This window comes from Lampris incognitus, chromosome 9 (assembly GCF_029633865.1).
Source record: "Lampris incognitus isolate fLamInc1 chromosome 9, fLamInc1.hap2, whole genome shotgun sequence".
NCBI lineage: Eukaryota > Metazoa > Chordata > Actinopteri > Lampriformes > Lampridae > Lampris > Lampris incognitus.
In genome coordinates, this window is record NC_079219.1 from 33,591,642 (window position 1) to 33,608,544 (window position 16,903).

The 16,903-nt window shown below is 44.2% G+C and overlaps 1 protein-coding gene across 1 annotated transcript in view; it reads right to left on the bottom strand.

The window, feature by feature from the left end:
- Nucleotides 1-16,903, bottom strand: part of triob (trio Rho guanine nucleotide exchange factor b) — a 225,301-nt gene that overhangs the window by 41,598 nt on the left and 166,800 nt on the right. Inside the window, exons 34-38 of the mRNA XM_056286980.1 lie at nt 16,609-16,799; nt 15,933-16,034; nt 8,118-8,257; nt 7,219-7,318; nt 211-463 (exon numbers count right to left, since the gene is read on the bottom strand). Coding sequence (XP_056142955.1) covers nt 211-463; nt 7,219-7,318; nt 8,118-8,257; nt 15,933-16,034; nt 16,609-16,799 — 786 coding nt within the window. The remainder of the gene's footprint in view (nt 1-210; nt 464-7,218; nt 7,319-8,117; nt 8,258-15,932; nt 16,035-16,608; nt 16,800-16,903) is intronic.

The following is a 16,903-nucleotide window of genomic DNA, read 5'->3' on the forward strand; positions in this document are numbered from 1 at the left end:
CAGAGCTGCTAGCTTCAGTGAACAGGTTAGCATCTATTCTATCACACCAGTGAAAAAAGGGAAGCAGAGTACTGTCCACGTGTGTCTGAACCCAAGAAAAAAGGGGTTGCATCTTGCAGTTCTGCCCAACTGCCATTAACCCTGTGTGGGGCATGCTACGCATATACATATGTTGGTGTTTAAAAATCAGTGCATACATCCTCGCCCTACCTTTGTGATTGAAGAGCCCCTCCATCTCCATGGAAGACCTGGAATGCGCAATGCAGAGCATGGAGCAGGGTACGAGACCCTCCTGTGCTGGGGAGCGGTCGGTGGTCCTGACCAGGCACCAGTCTGGTCTGTCATGGAGTCTCTCCAGAACCTCGACCGTTTGGCCACGGCGCACTGTCAGCTCACCGCTACTTCCGCCGTTACCGGCCACAAAGTCATGGATCACTACTGTCAGCTCACAGCCCCCGGACAGCTGGAAGAGAACGACACAGCAAATGAGGATGGAACTTCAAGAATGCAAAAACACCTTGCTTTCATTGTTCAGATGGTGTTGATTTTGCTCCCCTCAGATGTTACAAATTGTTAGTCAGACAGAGAGAAAGACAGATGGAGAAAGAAAGAGAGAGAGACAGAAGGAGAGGCTTGCTAATCTATTTGATGCCATGTAATACACACATTTGTCCAGCAGCATTTGAATAAAGCTTACCTAATATGATTTCATTTAAACTGCAATACAACATATGATAAAGTATGAACTCCCCTTTCCTCCCCAAAATTAAATGAAATAAAAGAGTAAATAAATAAAATAAACTGTTGGCCAGTCCTATCATCGAAACTGATCAGCAATGAATCTTTTTTAAGGCTTCAACTAAACAAAATGGTTTTAAAAGGCAGATATACAGGTGTCCGGGTAGTGTAGCGGTCTATTCCGTTGCCTACCAACACAGGGATCGCCGGTTCAAATCTCTGTGTTATCTCCGGCTTGGTCAGGCGTCCCTACCGACACAATTGGCCATGTCTGCGGGTGGAAAGCTGGATGTGGGTGTGTGTCCTGGTCGCTGTACTAGTGCCTCCTCTGGTTGGTCGAGACACCTGTTCAGTGGGGAGGGGGAACTGGGGGAATAGCGTGATCCTCCCATGCGCTATGTCCCCCTGGTGAAACTCCTCACTGTCAGGTGAAAAGATGCGGCTGGTGACTCCACATGTATCGGAGGAGGCATGTGGTAGTCTGCAGCCCTCCCCGGATCAGCAGACGTGGTGGAGCAGCGACTGGGACGGCTCACAATAGTGGTGTAATGGCCAAGTACAATTGGGGGGAGAAAAAAAAAGGGGGGCAACTTTTCAGACCCCCTGGGCCATTTTAATTTCATCAGGAGCAGCTAATCTAATGTTTTGTTCTGATCTTTGGGAAAATTTCTGCATTGACACAATACGTTTAACAACAAAATGTCGTATAAGCACGTAAAATATCCAATCTGCACTTCACGTTCCCATCTGTCCTTGTAGAAGTCGGTCCTGAGTCTCCTTCTCCACTTTCGCAACAGCTCTCATCTCTAATGTTGATGGTTACTTGAATAATCTATACTGGTTTCTGTAATTTCTTTAAATATGTAGACTGGTTTCCATGCTAATAATATGGGCGTCACTCTCGCTCCCTCTCATAAATGCCCGATTGAATATAATTCTTGTAGAGACAGAAATATTTAGTTTATCAATAACATGTGGCCTTTTTTGTTAAGCATTTTTCCCCCTCTCTGTGCCACTGTAGCTCCTTCTCTCTCTCGTAATGTCATTTATATGAAGATTTGTGAGCGAATTAGTTGATGATGTCCTCCAGCAACTGCTGGCAACTTTAGGGGCTGCCAATTACTATTTCCCTTACATAACAGTTGGCAACACAGTATACAAGGACCTACAAATAGATGACCAGTAATTGGCCACTACTAGGGGTCCAGTAGGTATTTTTACTATACTAATGCATAGTTGATATTTTTAAAAATTTTAACCATTAACCAGTATCCATCCATCCATTATCCAAGCCGTTTATCCGAAATCAGGTCGCGAGATGCTGGAGCCTATCCCAGCAGTCATTGGGCGGCAGGCCGGGAGACACCCTGGACAGGCCACCAGTCCATCACATGGCCCACACACACACACACACACACACACACACACACACACACACACACACACACATATTCATACCTAGAGACAATTTAGTATGGCTGATTCACCTGACCTACATGTCTTTGGACTGTGGGAGGAAACTGGAGCACCCGGAGGAAACCCACGCAGACACGGGGAGAACATGCAAACTCCACTCAGAGGACAACCTGGGATGACCCCCGGGGTTTGAACCAAGGACCTTCTTGCTGTGAGGCGACCACGCTAATGACTGCGCCACCGTGTCGCCCCAGTAGTCATTATGCTAAACAAAAGTGCTTTGTCATTATGTTCTCAGGTATATTTCCATGCAATTAACACTCAAACCAAAAATCAGTGTTAGAGTAGTCTAAAGGATGTCAACATGAATGTACCGTTCGTAAAAATAGAGAGAGAAAAAAAAGCAGATATTCCCACGTCACCAAGGAAAGTGCTCTACTAGCCTTATGTGAAAGTAAGTGGAGCTGCAGTGATGAATGGTGACTCATTCACACCCAGACAAGTGAGCTCAATGTGACTATGATAGAATGTCTCATGGTTTGTCATAGGAAAATATAAGCTAGTTTCTATGACAATGGAACTTAATTGGGAGAGTCATTCGTCATGCTGCATACCATCTTCTCTGATGTCCTTTTGTGCAAAATGTGACTGATGATGAAATCTCTTCCATATAAAGTGTTCCTAAATGTCGTAGAGGCAGAATTATTTACGGGGTCTTTAATGGCATAAAATAACTTAGTGCTTTGTAAAAGTAGAACTAAAACAACATAAAATAACGTTTCACAATAAGTTACTCTTCATGAACCATCTCTGCTATACCACGTTGGTGACACCACAAACATCGGTAGGAGAGCCTGGCCAGCCTTCTGTGCCCCGATAATAACGGAAGCTATTATAGTTCTTATTTGTTCACAGTTGTCAGGATTTTGTCAGACTCCCGGCCCCCCCTCCCCAAGTGTACTTGGCCAATTACCCCACTCTTCTGAGCAGTCCTGGTTGCTGTTCCACCCCCTCTGCCAATCCAGGGAGGACTGCAGACTACCACATGCCTCCTCCGATACATGTGGAGTCACCAGTCGCTTCTTTTCACCTGATAGTGAGGAGTTTCACCAGGGGGACGTAGCACGTGGGAGGATCACGCTATTCCCTTCAGTTCCCCCTCCCTACCAAACAGGCGCCCCGACCGACCAGAGGAGACACCAGTGCAGCAACCAGGACACATACCCACATCTGGCTTCCCATCCACAGACACAGCCAATTTTGTCTGTAGAGACCCCCGACCAAGCCGGAAGTAACATGGGGATTCGAACCACCGATCCCCATGTTGGTAGGCAACGGAACAGATCACTACACTACCCGGATGCCAGACTTTTTACAACAAGACAGCATTTTCACCTTATTTACCAAAATAACTGCATGAAAAAATAGTCTATTCATGTGAAAGAACAACCTGGGCTATAAAACAATGATGATTACCATCATCATCTTGAGAACGTCGTATTAAAGATCTTCTATGAATCTCACTTTGTAAATGAAGTGAAATGACAGTACAGTAAATAAATACATCCCCAGCTAGACCATTCTACATGCGCATCAATGCATACCCAGTAACCATAAAAAAAATAAACTGAAAAAAAATGCATGTGAGGCTGATTTTTAAACATTGCACGGCCATTTCTCTGTTTAGATGGTGGGACTCCTTCATTATCTGGACTGTTTTGCATTCAGGGGCGTTAAAATTTTCCCAATGCAGATTCTTAGGTACCTTTTTTTCTGAATACTGCAGAGTCTGTTATTTGCAACATACCCTTTGGTAGTGCGGCATAGCCAGTGAGCTGAGGAGTTGAGCAATGGGACCTAAGCTCCTCTCCTCCACTCTCTCCTTAGCTTTCAACTCCTTCATCCTGATAACGGCCAAAGACAACAGGAATAGTACTGGACCACTTGAACAGTTCCCAGAATAGTCCCAGTTTATAGGAGCAATCCACTAAAGTGGTCCTAGATCACTACATTGATCAAACATCCATTTAATGGTTTTTATGTTTTTCCGCAAAAAGATTTTTTTTACAATATTATGAGAATTATTATGGTATTAATAAAATTCAAACACAAAAGATAATAGCAAACAAATCTGTCTCTCTGACAGACAAGGATCAAATCACAAGAGCAACCCACTTCCACTAGAGTCCAGGAGCACTGGCAGAGAGGTTTAAACCCACTAGAACAGTCTAAATCCACTCTCATTGTCCAAACGCAAAGGGTATGAATCCAAAGGCACTTGAAAAGTTAATGTCCTCCGGAACTGTCGACTGTGAGTGTCTACAATGGATTTGCATTAGCTTAATGACTTAAATAGAACCTGCCGAGAGGAGCAGGCTAGTCTATCCTAGACTGTTTCTCATAGCTCAAATTAAATGTTGGTTTATAGACAACCAGTAGCATCCAAACAGCACTGAAAATGCACAATGGCCCTAATAGATACCTCTCTGGCTAGGAAAGGTAGTGATCAACAGCTAAAACTGTACTCTCCTGTCTCACAGGCAGACGAGCCTTCTGTGTGAAGAGTGAAGAGAGAGTGGGAGGCTGAAGCTGCTAACAAAGTCACCAAAACACACACACACACACACACACACACACACACACACACACACACACACACACACACACACACACACACACACACACACACACACACACACACACACACACACACACACACACACACACACACACACACACACACACACACACACACACACACTGCCTCTCAACTCAGACAGTTCTTCCAGAGAGTTAGAGCTCCCGTTAGAGGTTGCTGCAGCAGATCATCCATTTCCATCTCTTCCTGTCCTCTGCATTTTCCTCTGTCACATCAGCCACCTGCATGTCCTCTCATACCACATCCAGAAACCTCCTCTTTGGCCTTCCTCTTTTCCTCTTTCCTGGCAGCTCCATACTCAGCATCCTTCCCCCAATATACCCAGCATCTCTCCTCCACACATGTTCAAGCCACCTCAATCTTGCCTCTCTTGCTTTGTCTCCAAACCGTCCAACCTGAGCTGTCCCTCTAATATACTCGTTCCTAATCCTGTCCTTCTTCATCATTCTCAATGCAAATTTTAGCATCTTCAACTCTGCCACCTCCAGTGCCACCTCCTGTCTTTTTGTTACTGCCACTGTGTCCAAACCATATAACATAGCTGGTTTCACAACCATCTTGGAAACCTTCCCTTTAACTCTTGCTGGTGCCCTTCTGTCGCAAATCACTCCTGACACTCTTCTCCACCCATTCCACCCTGCCTCCACTTTCTTCTTCACCTCTCTCCTGCACTCCCCGTTACTTTGTACAGTTGACCCCAAGTATTTAAACCCATACGCATTCGTCACCTCTACTCCTTGCATCCTGACCATTCCACTGTCCTCCCTCTCATTCACGCATAGGTATTCCGTCTTGCTCCTACTGACTTTCATTCCTCTTCTCTCCAGTGCATACCTCCAACTCTCCAGGCTCTCCTCCACCTGCAACCTACTCTCGCTACAGATCACAATGTCATCTGCAAACATCATAGTCCACAGAGACTCCTGCCTGATCTCAATTCCCAGTGCAGTCACACTAGGAAATACCGTCCTTCAGATGAGCCGTCAAACCGAGGTCCTGACTCACCGTGGTCATTAAAGATCCCATGGCACTTATTGCAAAGAGTAGGAGGTTCCCCAGTGTCCTAGCAAAATTCCCAACCTGGCTGTCTCTATCTGGCTACCTAATCATCCCCCCAAGTAACTGGCTCAATGATTCCTCTCTCTCCACCTCAAGCTGATGAGTGGTGAGCGTTCTGGTGCAAAATGGCTGCCGTGCATCACCCAGGTGGTGCTACACATTCGGGGTGGTTGAGGTGAGTTACCCACTTCAATGTAAAGCGCCTTGGTTGTCTAGATAAAGCGCTGCATAAATGCAATCCATTACTGTTATCATTAATAGGGCCACTACTAAGGGTCAATTTGCAGACAATTGTCTAATAATTCTAATTACCGGGGAATCAAAACTTTAAAAAAACTAAATATAAGTAATTTAAAAAATGTAAATACGAGAGATGCTTCACCCAGCTGTCTCTGTCAGGCCACTGGGGCAAATATTATGTTAGTGTGAAGCCAAATGTTGAAACATGAGTGTGTTGGTGAGTGTGGTAGTTGCACTGAGCGTAGGGAGACAATCCCTCTGTAATGCTATTGACAGATTCACCGTAGCCCACCATTTCTGCACAAACTAGCATTCTCTCTCCAACACATATAAGCATCTGTGATTTAAATTCTGTCCGACAAAAGAGTCTGTTCTGTCCCGCACATTTAAACACTTCCACAGAAAACAATTTACTGCTACTCAACCTATACAGTTTGCGAAGGCCAGCAATTGTATCACCAAAGTGATGTCATGGTGTTGTAAGAGAGACATTTCCCAACAAACAGCGACTAGAATAGCCTCACATTGAACCGAGTATTGCTAAATGCGGAAAAAAAAAAACAGAAAATGTAACTGCTCTATGCCCCCCCCCCCCCCCAATTGTACTTTATCCTATTTTCCAAGCCATCCTGGCCACTGCTCCACCCCCTCTGTCGATCCGGGGAGGGCTGCAGACTACCACATGCCTCCTCCGATACATGTGGAGTTGCCAGCCGCTTCTTTTTAGCTGACAGTGAGGAATTTCGCCAGGGGGACGTAGCGCGTAGGAGGATCCCACTATTCCCCCCAGTTCCCCCTCCCCCCCGAACAGGTGCTCCAACCAACCAGAGGAGGTGCTAGTGCAGTGACCAGGACACATACCCACATCCGGTTTATCACCCGCAGACACAGCCAATTGTGTCAGGAGGAGTCCCCGACCAAGCCAGAGGTAACATGGGGATTTTAACCGGCGAGCCCCGTGTTGGTACGCAACAGAATAGACCGCTACACTACCCAGACACCCCTAGTTTTTTTTAAAAATGCATATCATTAGGATGCGGTGCAATGTGTTTTGGGAGGGTTAAGGTGGATGGAGGTGGTCTGGGAGTGTGTGTGAGTGTTGCCACCTTGTCACTGTCCAGTGTATTCTGGGAGGTGCGTGAGGCAATAGAGATGGTGTCTGGTTGACTGCTGGCGTCTCCCTGACTGTCCAGATCCTCGCCGTCCCTACAGGAAGACAACAAAAATTAAGCATGAAAACATCAAGACCAATGAAGTTGTTGTTAATGAAATCATTAAAAGCATATTCATTCATAATAGCTGCAGACATTGCAATTAAATTTCAATTAACAATGATTAACTTATTCTATTGAAACCAAACACTAGGATATATGTGTGCTATGAGCAGTTTTTCCTGGAAATAGCTGACTTGTGCACTGCCTGGTTTTATTTCATAGTGTTTTCACTGTTCATTGGGATAAGACAACAGGCTGAGTCTTGAAGATCTGCTTTCTCTAGGGTTGCTGTTATTTTACTACAGTCCCTAGAAAAAGGACAGGGATATTTTTACACACTCATGGACTGGAAATTAAAATGCATATCTATTTAACTGCCTTGTGTAATATGTACAGATTAATTTCAGTGACACAAAATGAAGCTCTCCCTGCCAAATCAAAATGCTCAAGGTTACTGGAAAACGGATCACATTTCTGACTCAATTTTGCATTTAAGTTTAAATTTCATAAATGATATGAACAAAACAAAAAAAAGACTGACTTATTTGTTGCAAGAATGATCAAACTCTTTGCCACTTTCACATGTGTTGTTGTAATTTAAAGTCAAAGATTATCAACAATTGCAAAAAAACACAGTTGAGTGGTTTCCAAATATCAAAGATATGATTATCTAATTCAGTTTCAAAACCATATCCAAATTGGAAGCGGCGCAGTTGAACAACAATATTTTAATGATGCATGGATTTCTACACTGAGGGGTTGACACCATTCTTGATGGAGTGTTAACTTACCGTCTACCCTTGTGCTTAGCTGCGGTAGTTTTGGGAATGTGGATGGGCTCCTTCAAGGCTCCCTGTAGATGGACAGTTCGCTCCTGGATCACCTCCCGGATGTGTTTGATCCAATCTTGCTTGTTCTCAATACTGGAAGCCTGAGGCCAAGAAACACAAACATGGGCGTATACATGCACACACATGGCAGATAAGGGTTAGCTTAAACAGCTCAAGTGTTTACAGCAGCTTCAACAACTTCTTCCAGTATTTTCTTTTAATGCACACACAAACATACACAACGCTGCACATGATCACATCCACAGTAGCTTACGACATAAACACTCTTCATCAAAGGAAAGGAAAACTTAACGTTATGACTATAACTACTGTTCCCTGAAGGAGCAGAATGAGGTACAACACGTCTGCAAGGCAGATGGCCTTTGGTGATGTGTAACCAGGCTCAGCCGGATACATACACCACGTCACCACCGTCCTCCTTCAGTTCAGAAGCTGCTCTTTACTGAGCCCCATCAGTGATGCGGGGCAAGGTAGTGTTGTACCCTATTCATCTCCTTCAGGGAAAAGTAGTTATAGTCATAACGTTATGATACCCTTCAGTTGATTCATTCGGTGTAACACATAGTATGGGACATATATTCCTGCCCTGCAGAACAGCACCAAACCGTAACAACACTCCTGATGCCCTATTGCGTCACATAGCTAGCAGAAAGGACAGAGTGAGCCACTGAAGGGGCCACTACATCCAAGCCATAAAACTGAACAACAGTGTACGGTGTGGCCAAACTGGCCACAGCACAGTTGTCTCCCATGGACACCCCTTTAAACAGAGTCCATGGTGCCGCCAGCCCCCTGGTTGAATGTGCCTGCACTCCCTCGGGTATAGCAAGACCCTTACTGTTGCAAGCCAGAGATACCCTCCACAATCCAACAGGAGAGCCGCTGCTTTGACTAAGCTTTACCCTGGGCAGGATTGGTAAAACAAACAAACAGCTGGTCCCAACGAGAACAGCTCAATTGCCATTGATGTGTATATAAAAAGAAAATGTGATGAGGAGGGATGCCAAGAAGTGTCCAGGTGGGGACCACCATCACCATGGAGACCTGGGAGGAGGACAGACTACACATGCACACAGGAGACTCACATCACACCATTCACATACACAGAAGAAAGGGGAAGCCATCAGTCAGGGAGAGAGAAAAGAGAAGAAGTGAGAGAAAAGAACAGTTTGCAATAGTCAATAACCTACATAATCTTGTCAGCAGAACAGTGCTTGGTAAATTCATTGAGACAGAAACTGACTCGCCATGTAGTACCAGGTCATGAAGCACTCAATTTAAAGGCAACTAATTTTAGGTTAAGGCAAAAAGATAAGTTTCAAGTTTGGATTATGAAATGAAATTAACTTAATATCTGCAGACTCTAAAGGCGCAAAAGGAGGGCCACAGAGGGCCTACAAAACCCCCGTTAAGTCCCAAGTAGGTACATTAGGCTTAACCACTGGTTTTAAAAACCTCACTGCCCTCATGAAGTGAATTGTAAGTAGGTGAACCCCTGGCGACACACCATTAAAACCAACATTGCAAGCTGATATAGCTGCCAGATAAACTTTTTATTGGAGAAAAGGATAGGCCCCTTTCAAACATCTCCTGCAGAAAATACAGAATATCCACAATAGAACACTGGAAAGGAATAAGATTCTTCCCATCACACCACTGTTCAAAGGTCCGCCATTTATTTGAGTAGAGCTCTCTGGTGGACAAGGCTATCGCACTCAAGATCATTGTGATCACATTCAGACGCAAACCCTTAGCCATCAAATGTGACCTTTCAACAAGTATGAATAGAGGCACCACAGCTCTTGGCAGTGGTAAACCATCTCCCCCCTGTTTGAGACAGATCTCTGCAGGCTGGAAGGCACCATGGCTCTGCTGCTAGCAGATTGATTATTTCTGCATACCATGACTTTGCTGGCCACTGAGGTGCTACCAGAATCAGGGACAGGCCCTCCCGCTGCTCTCTAACACTGGTGGGATCAACTCCACTGGAGGAAACATATAGCAGAATATTCTGCCATGGGTGCGCCAGTGCATCCACCCCCAAAGGGGCATTGTGATCTGTTACAGAGAAAAACAGGGGATGTGAGTGTTCTCCTCTGAGGCGAAAAGTTCCACATCGGCTCTGCCGAATGGGAACCCTATCTGTTCCACCACCACTGTGCCTGCCTGTGCCCAGTAAATCTTTTCCAACTGGGTAGAGGAAAACTGTCAGCACTTGGAGGACTGCAGGACCTGTCACTCTCTCGTTGTGACAGGTCACAACCAGGGTTGTGCAAGGTAGGATCCTAGCGAATGCTCCATAGGAGATGGGTTAAGCAGGCGTACTTTCTCTGCCCCATCAAGGTCCATATACTGTCCACAGCGGGGCACCATGATGTGGGTAGACAGTGGCTTAGCCCATGAGGAAGTCAGCTCGGATCCAAATTTGGAAACAACAGGAGTGCACTGTTAGTTGTTATCGGTTCTGGTGGTAAGAAAAAGCCCATGAACCTTGTGGGATTCTAGACTGGTGGAGGGGAAACAACAAAATAACATGCAGCTTCTGGGCCATACGGCGGAACAGAGCAAGGAAGGAGGTGTCATAGTCACAGCTAGTCGCCAACGCTGCTGCAGACAGTCCAGCCAGTAGAGCTTCCTGTTCTTCATCAGACAAGCCATGCAAGTCACAACTGAGGTCAAGCATGTCCACCCCATTGTGGGATGTGACAAGCACAGCCTATTGGGCTAAAACACTGGCATGGTCCAGTTCATATCACCGAGCTCATCAACGTAATCCATATGTTCAGCCCAGTCCGTGGTGAGATTCTCCTCCACAGACTCCTCATCGTCGGAACCAGTCAAAAGTGGGTCACCAGATTTGGAGAGGAAGGAGTCCTCCTGCTTGACTTTTACCCTACCCAAAACTTTCCATGAACGCAACTCAGCATTCAAGAGTGAAGCGTATCAGCTGGTGACAGAGTGTACATGCACTGGGCTCAATCAACACTCTTCTGGCGTGGACAATCCCGAGGCATACAGGGCAGGAATCGTGCAAGTCTTTTCATGCAAAGAGAAGCCACACTCCTGAGGACAGGGGCGGGTAGACGACAACTTCTTCGCCATAGTTGCTTTAATAGCCTTGTTGACAAAGCTAAACAAATTCTAGCCGCTCAGAAACGAATCAAACTTCAATGTTGAAACCAGCGCTCCGGGGATAGTCGACTCACCACCAGAGGTTGTCTTCGCTCTATCAAGTGAAACAGTTTGGCTGATTCCTAGGTGCTACAAAGAGCTGAAGCTAACTATTGGTAGCTGGCTAGCTGCCTAGGTGTAAGATATTCTCAGCAAAGTGAAGAGGGTAAGAACTGAGGGATGGCGATGGTGACGTGGTATATGTACCCGGCTGAGCCTGGCTACACATCACCACGTCACTATGGGTCATTTGTCTCGCGGGCATGAATAAAGGTATCTCCATTCAGATCACGCGAGGGTGTGATATCCCATACTATATGTGTTTTACCGAATGACTCAACTGAAAGAGAATCAGATTTTTAACCAGCACTGAATGAATGAGCTCTCAACTGCTGGTATGGTATGGTATGGCATGGTCCAAGTCAGCCTTTATGAACCGACTCTGCAGGAATGCTTCATTTGCTGAAAAACAAAGTGTTAGAGATCTCACACACGAACACATTCACAAACACCCACACACCCTGACAAAATCATGACGACAGTCTTTTACACCAAGGGCTACCTTGACATCTACAAACAGGGTTAAGCACATTTTTCTTGTCACTAACATGTTGACGTCATTCAGTGAATGTGTGGACTAGAATTAGCATATCATGAGGGCCTCAAGTCCTCTCTCCTTCCTTCACTTAGCAACCAGCAGCACCAAGGCTGTTGACTTATATAACAATCAGATTAAGATGGTCATCACTGTTATGTAACGAGACAACTACTTACACAAATGGGCACCTCCCTCAGCACACACTTGCACACACACGCATGCACATAAACCCACACCAGCATCAATACATACAGACATACAACAGCACTCATAAACATAAATTCTTTCCCTATTTCATATACCCCCTAACACACACACACACACACACACACACACACACACACACACACACACACACACACACACCAAATCATGCAGCAAGTATCCTGACCAGGGGATGATTTTCTTAGTGACATGAAGTAGTCAATCAAGTTAACATGATTTACTAAATGTATTTCCAACTAATCAACAATTAAATAACAAACATGACTAATGAAAACATAAAAGAAAGAAAGAATCCCCGTTATATCTTTCGTGGCAAAGGTGCCACCATCTTGCAGTACTATGGCCTGTGATGTCAAGGGGATGGTTGGCTTGGCTGAGTTCAACAGATACAATGGTAAAAGATAGAGAAAGTTGGAGACTGAGGAGCAACAGGACCAAAGACGTTAACCTTATGCAGCAAATAAAACAAATACATGCTACAGGGTATTGGCCAGAGACAGGAATATGATGGCATAGACTGCAAACAATGTTTCCATGTTGTAGTTTGTATACATATACAGTGCATCCGGAAAGTATTCACACCCCTTCACTTTCCCCACATTTTGTTATGTTACAGACTTATTCCAAAATGGATTAAATTCTTTTTTTTCTCATCAATCTACACACAATACCCCTTAATGACAAAGTGAAAAAGGTTTTGTAGAAATTGTTGCAAATTTATTAAAAATAAAAAACTGAAATATTGCATGTACATAAGTATTCACACACTTTGCTATGACACTCAAAATTGAGCTCAGGTTCATCCTGTTTTCACTGATCATCCTTGAGATGTTTCTACATCTTGATTGGAGTCCACCTGTAGTAAATTCAATTGATTGGACATCATTTGGAAAGGCACACACCTGTCTATATAAAGTCCCACTGTTGACAGTGCATGTCAGAGCAGAAACCAAGCCATGAAGTCAAAGGAATTGTCTGTGGACCTCCGAGACAGGATTGTATCGAGGCACAGATCTGGGGAAGAGTGCAAAAAAAATTCTACAGCTTTGAAGGTCCCGAAGAGCACGGTGGTCTCCATCATTCGTAAATGGAAGAAGTTTGGATCCACCAGGACTCTTCCTAGAGTTGGCTGCCCAGCCAAACTGAGCAATCTGGGGAGAAGGGCCTTGGTCAGGGAGGTGACCAAGAACCAGATGGTCACTCTGACAGAGCTCCAGCGTTCCTCGGTGGAGATGGGAGAACCTTCCAGAAGGACAGAGTGGCCAGACGGAAGCCTCTGCTCAGTAAAAGGCACATGACAGCCCGCTTGGAGTTTGCCAGAAAGCACCTAAAGGACTCTCAGACCATGAGAAACAAGATTCTCTGGTCTGATGAAACCAAGATTGAACTCTTTGGCCTGAATGCCAAACGTCACGTCTGGAAGAAACCAGGCACCTCTCATCACCTTGCTAATACCATCCCTACAGTGAAGCATGGTGGTGGCAGCATCATGCTGTGGGGATCTTTTTCAGCAGCAGGAACTGGGAGACTAGTCAGGATAGAGGGAAAGATGAATGTAGCAAAGTACAGAGAGATCCTTGATGAAAACCTGCTCTAGAGCGCTCAGGACCTCAGACTGGGGTGAAGGTTTACCTTTCAACATGACAACAACCCTAAGCACACAGCCAAGACAATGAAGGAGTGGCTTCGGGACAAGTCTGTGAATGTCCTTGAGTGGCCCAGCCAGAGCCCAGACTTGAACCCCATTGAACACTCTGGAAAGACCTGAAAACAGCTGTGCAGCGATGCTCCCCATCTAAACTTACAGAGCTCGAGAGGATCTGCTGAGAAGAATGGGAGAAATACCGCAAATATAGGTGTGCCAAGCTTGCAGCTTCATACCCAAGAAGATTTGAGGCTGTAATCGCTGCCAAGGGTGCCTCAACCAAGTAGTGAGTAAAGGGTGTATGTACATGCAATATTTCAGTTTTTTATTTTTAATAAAACTTTGCAAAAATTTCTACAAAACCTTTTTTGCTTTGTCATATGGGATATTGTATGTAGATTGATGAGGAAAAAAAAGGAATTTAATCAATTTTGGAATAAGGCTGTAACATAACAAAAATGTGGGGAAAGTGAAGGGGTGTGAATACTTTCCGGATGCACTGTAGTTGTTGTCTGACCGACACGCTGTTTTTTTATGTCACTCTCCCGGCACTAATTACTAGCTAACTCTAGTTAGTTAGTTGATGCAGCTGTTAGCCAGCAGCGACGGTACCTAACATTAGTTGTTCGCCGATTCACACAGCTGACTAGGTTACATGCTTCTGGTGAATGAGCCAGTGTGACGCAGAACATGTCTGAGAGGTCTGACATGACAATATAATGCCACATGAATGCTTTCTATGTGTAGTTTGTTTACATCATGTTATGCAGCACGTTATGTGACCAACATTTGGGATACCACGGTCATAACACTGTGGTGTAGAGAGGTTGATGTTGAATATTCAGACATTCAGCCGGGTTCATCCTCAATAACTTTTGAGTGAGATCATCAATACACAGTGGGCATATTCTGGGATCTGACAGAATTAAGAATTCTGATGGTACAAAAATGATTCAGTACAGTTCATGTAAAACTCGTTTTTTCATCCAGGAGCAATACAATAGTAGCCTCCCTTTTGTTTTCTTCTGTCCTGTGGCTCCTCACTCTCCAACTTTCTCCATCTTTTACCGTCGTATCTGTTGAACTCAGCCAAGCCAACCAACCCAGGATGTCACAGGCTATAGTACTGCAAGATGGTGGCGCCTTTGCCACAAATTTTTTTTTAAATTAACGTTTTTTTTTGTTTTTTTTTTTTGTTGCTTTCATATGTTTACATTTGCCATGTTATATAACTGTTTATTAGAGTGGAAATACATTTAGGAAATCATTTTTACTTTGACTTCTTCATGACCATTTTAAGGTTTATGTGTCAAACTGAAAACAGACACCAGGGGGCGAAACTGAGTCACTCTTCTTATTGACTACCAGTCACATTTAACATGTTACAACTGCTAAATTGGCTTGCTGATGTGATTTTTGGGCTGATCCCATCTCCATAGCCTGGAAATTGAAAATGTGGCAATTAATTGAATGATATCATGAGCTAGGAAAGGATGATAGGAAAATGGGTTTAATTATGCAAAAGCTTGTGCATAATTTTGTGAAAAGAATTTAAGGTAATGGATGATTAATAACTGATTGTCTTAATCTCAATAAGATCAGCTTTCTAGTTGCCATCTGATAAAATCTTGCGAAAATATATATTTTTTCTCATTGCTAACAAGCGCAAAATAAACAGACTGATATATGATCTTGCATGAAGCTTTATCCTTTTCCCATGAGCACATGTAATAAATCATTGCCACAGAAGTGTAACAATGTTGTGAAAGGCTACTTATAATCCAAGTATCTACTTATGGAGTAAACAGCCTTTCTTCTTGTGACAGCTCTGCTCACAACTCATCTGTGGGCAAAAAAATGGAATAGACCGCCACGCCACCCGGACTTCCCACAATTATCTTTTCTAAATACCGATGCAGCGAGCACAAATAACCACAACTAATACTGCTGCTACAACTATATTTAATGTCAGAAGAATAAATACAGTTCTCATTATTTACTCATAATTTACCAAAAATAAAAGAATGTATTACACAATTGTCTGCCTTTTATATATACACTGGTGTGTTACTGTTGCTGTGATCAATTAATGTGTGTTCTGTAGGTTCACACATACCTTGAGGACAATCTTGTTGTCAGAGGTGGGGGTTCTGCCCACCCACAGGGCAAACTTGCAGGGGTCTCCCTCGACATGCTCTGTTACCCCAAGCTCTGACGTCTGGGGCGGGGGGGGGGGGGAGGGAAACATATTAGCATGAATGAGGATTAGAAAAAAAGGAGTGTGCATGTGCAGGTATGGAGCAGGGCTTGAGTCAAAGAAAGTTTCATTTTGATGACCTTCCTGTTTTTTTTATCTCTCCAGGAGTGTTACAGAAAAAGGATAACCATTTAAGAGTGTGTACGGTAACACTTTCTATGAATCTTGCATCTATAATGCCCTATAAACATTTATAATGCCCTATAAACATCTATAATACCCTATAAGCGTAAGTGTCATTATGCATCTCTATAAGACTTCAGCAAAACAAGTTGGCTATGATGCATTTTGACATTTGACAGATAAACAGGCTAATGATGACATTTATAGTGCATAAACCCTTTCTAAATTGACAATGTATCATAAAGATGGTTAGGAGGTGTTGTGAGGGCGAATACATGGTTGTAATGAATCTCACAATGACCTATAGCTACACTTATAGGGAGCTATAGATGCTTATAGGGCATTATAGATGCAAGCTTCATAGAAAGTGCTACTGTGTGTACAGTGGTGTAGTAGTGCTAATGGTACTTACAAACAACTTGCTCTTGTAGAGGTACTTGCTGCGCCCATTGGAGTCTTTGACCTCCTTGCTGAAGACCAGAGACATTTCGAAGAGAAAGAGGTGCCGGTCACGGCCCTTACGGATCAGAGTCTTAGGGTCCCACACCTGGAAGGACTCTTGAAGAATCAGCTCACCCTGGGAGTCAATGTTCCCATCAAACCCTGAGGCAGCGGCAAAGACAGCAGAGGAAAAGAGAAATTCAGAGTTGTTTGTTGATATGTGTGCATATGAAGGCCTGTGTGGTAAAGAGGGTGGAGAATGAAAT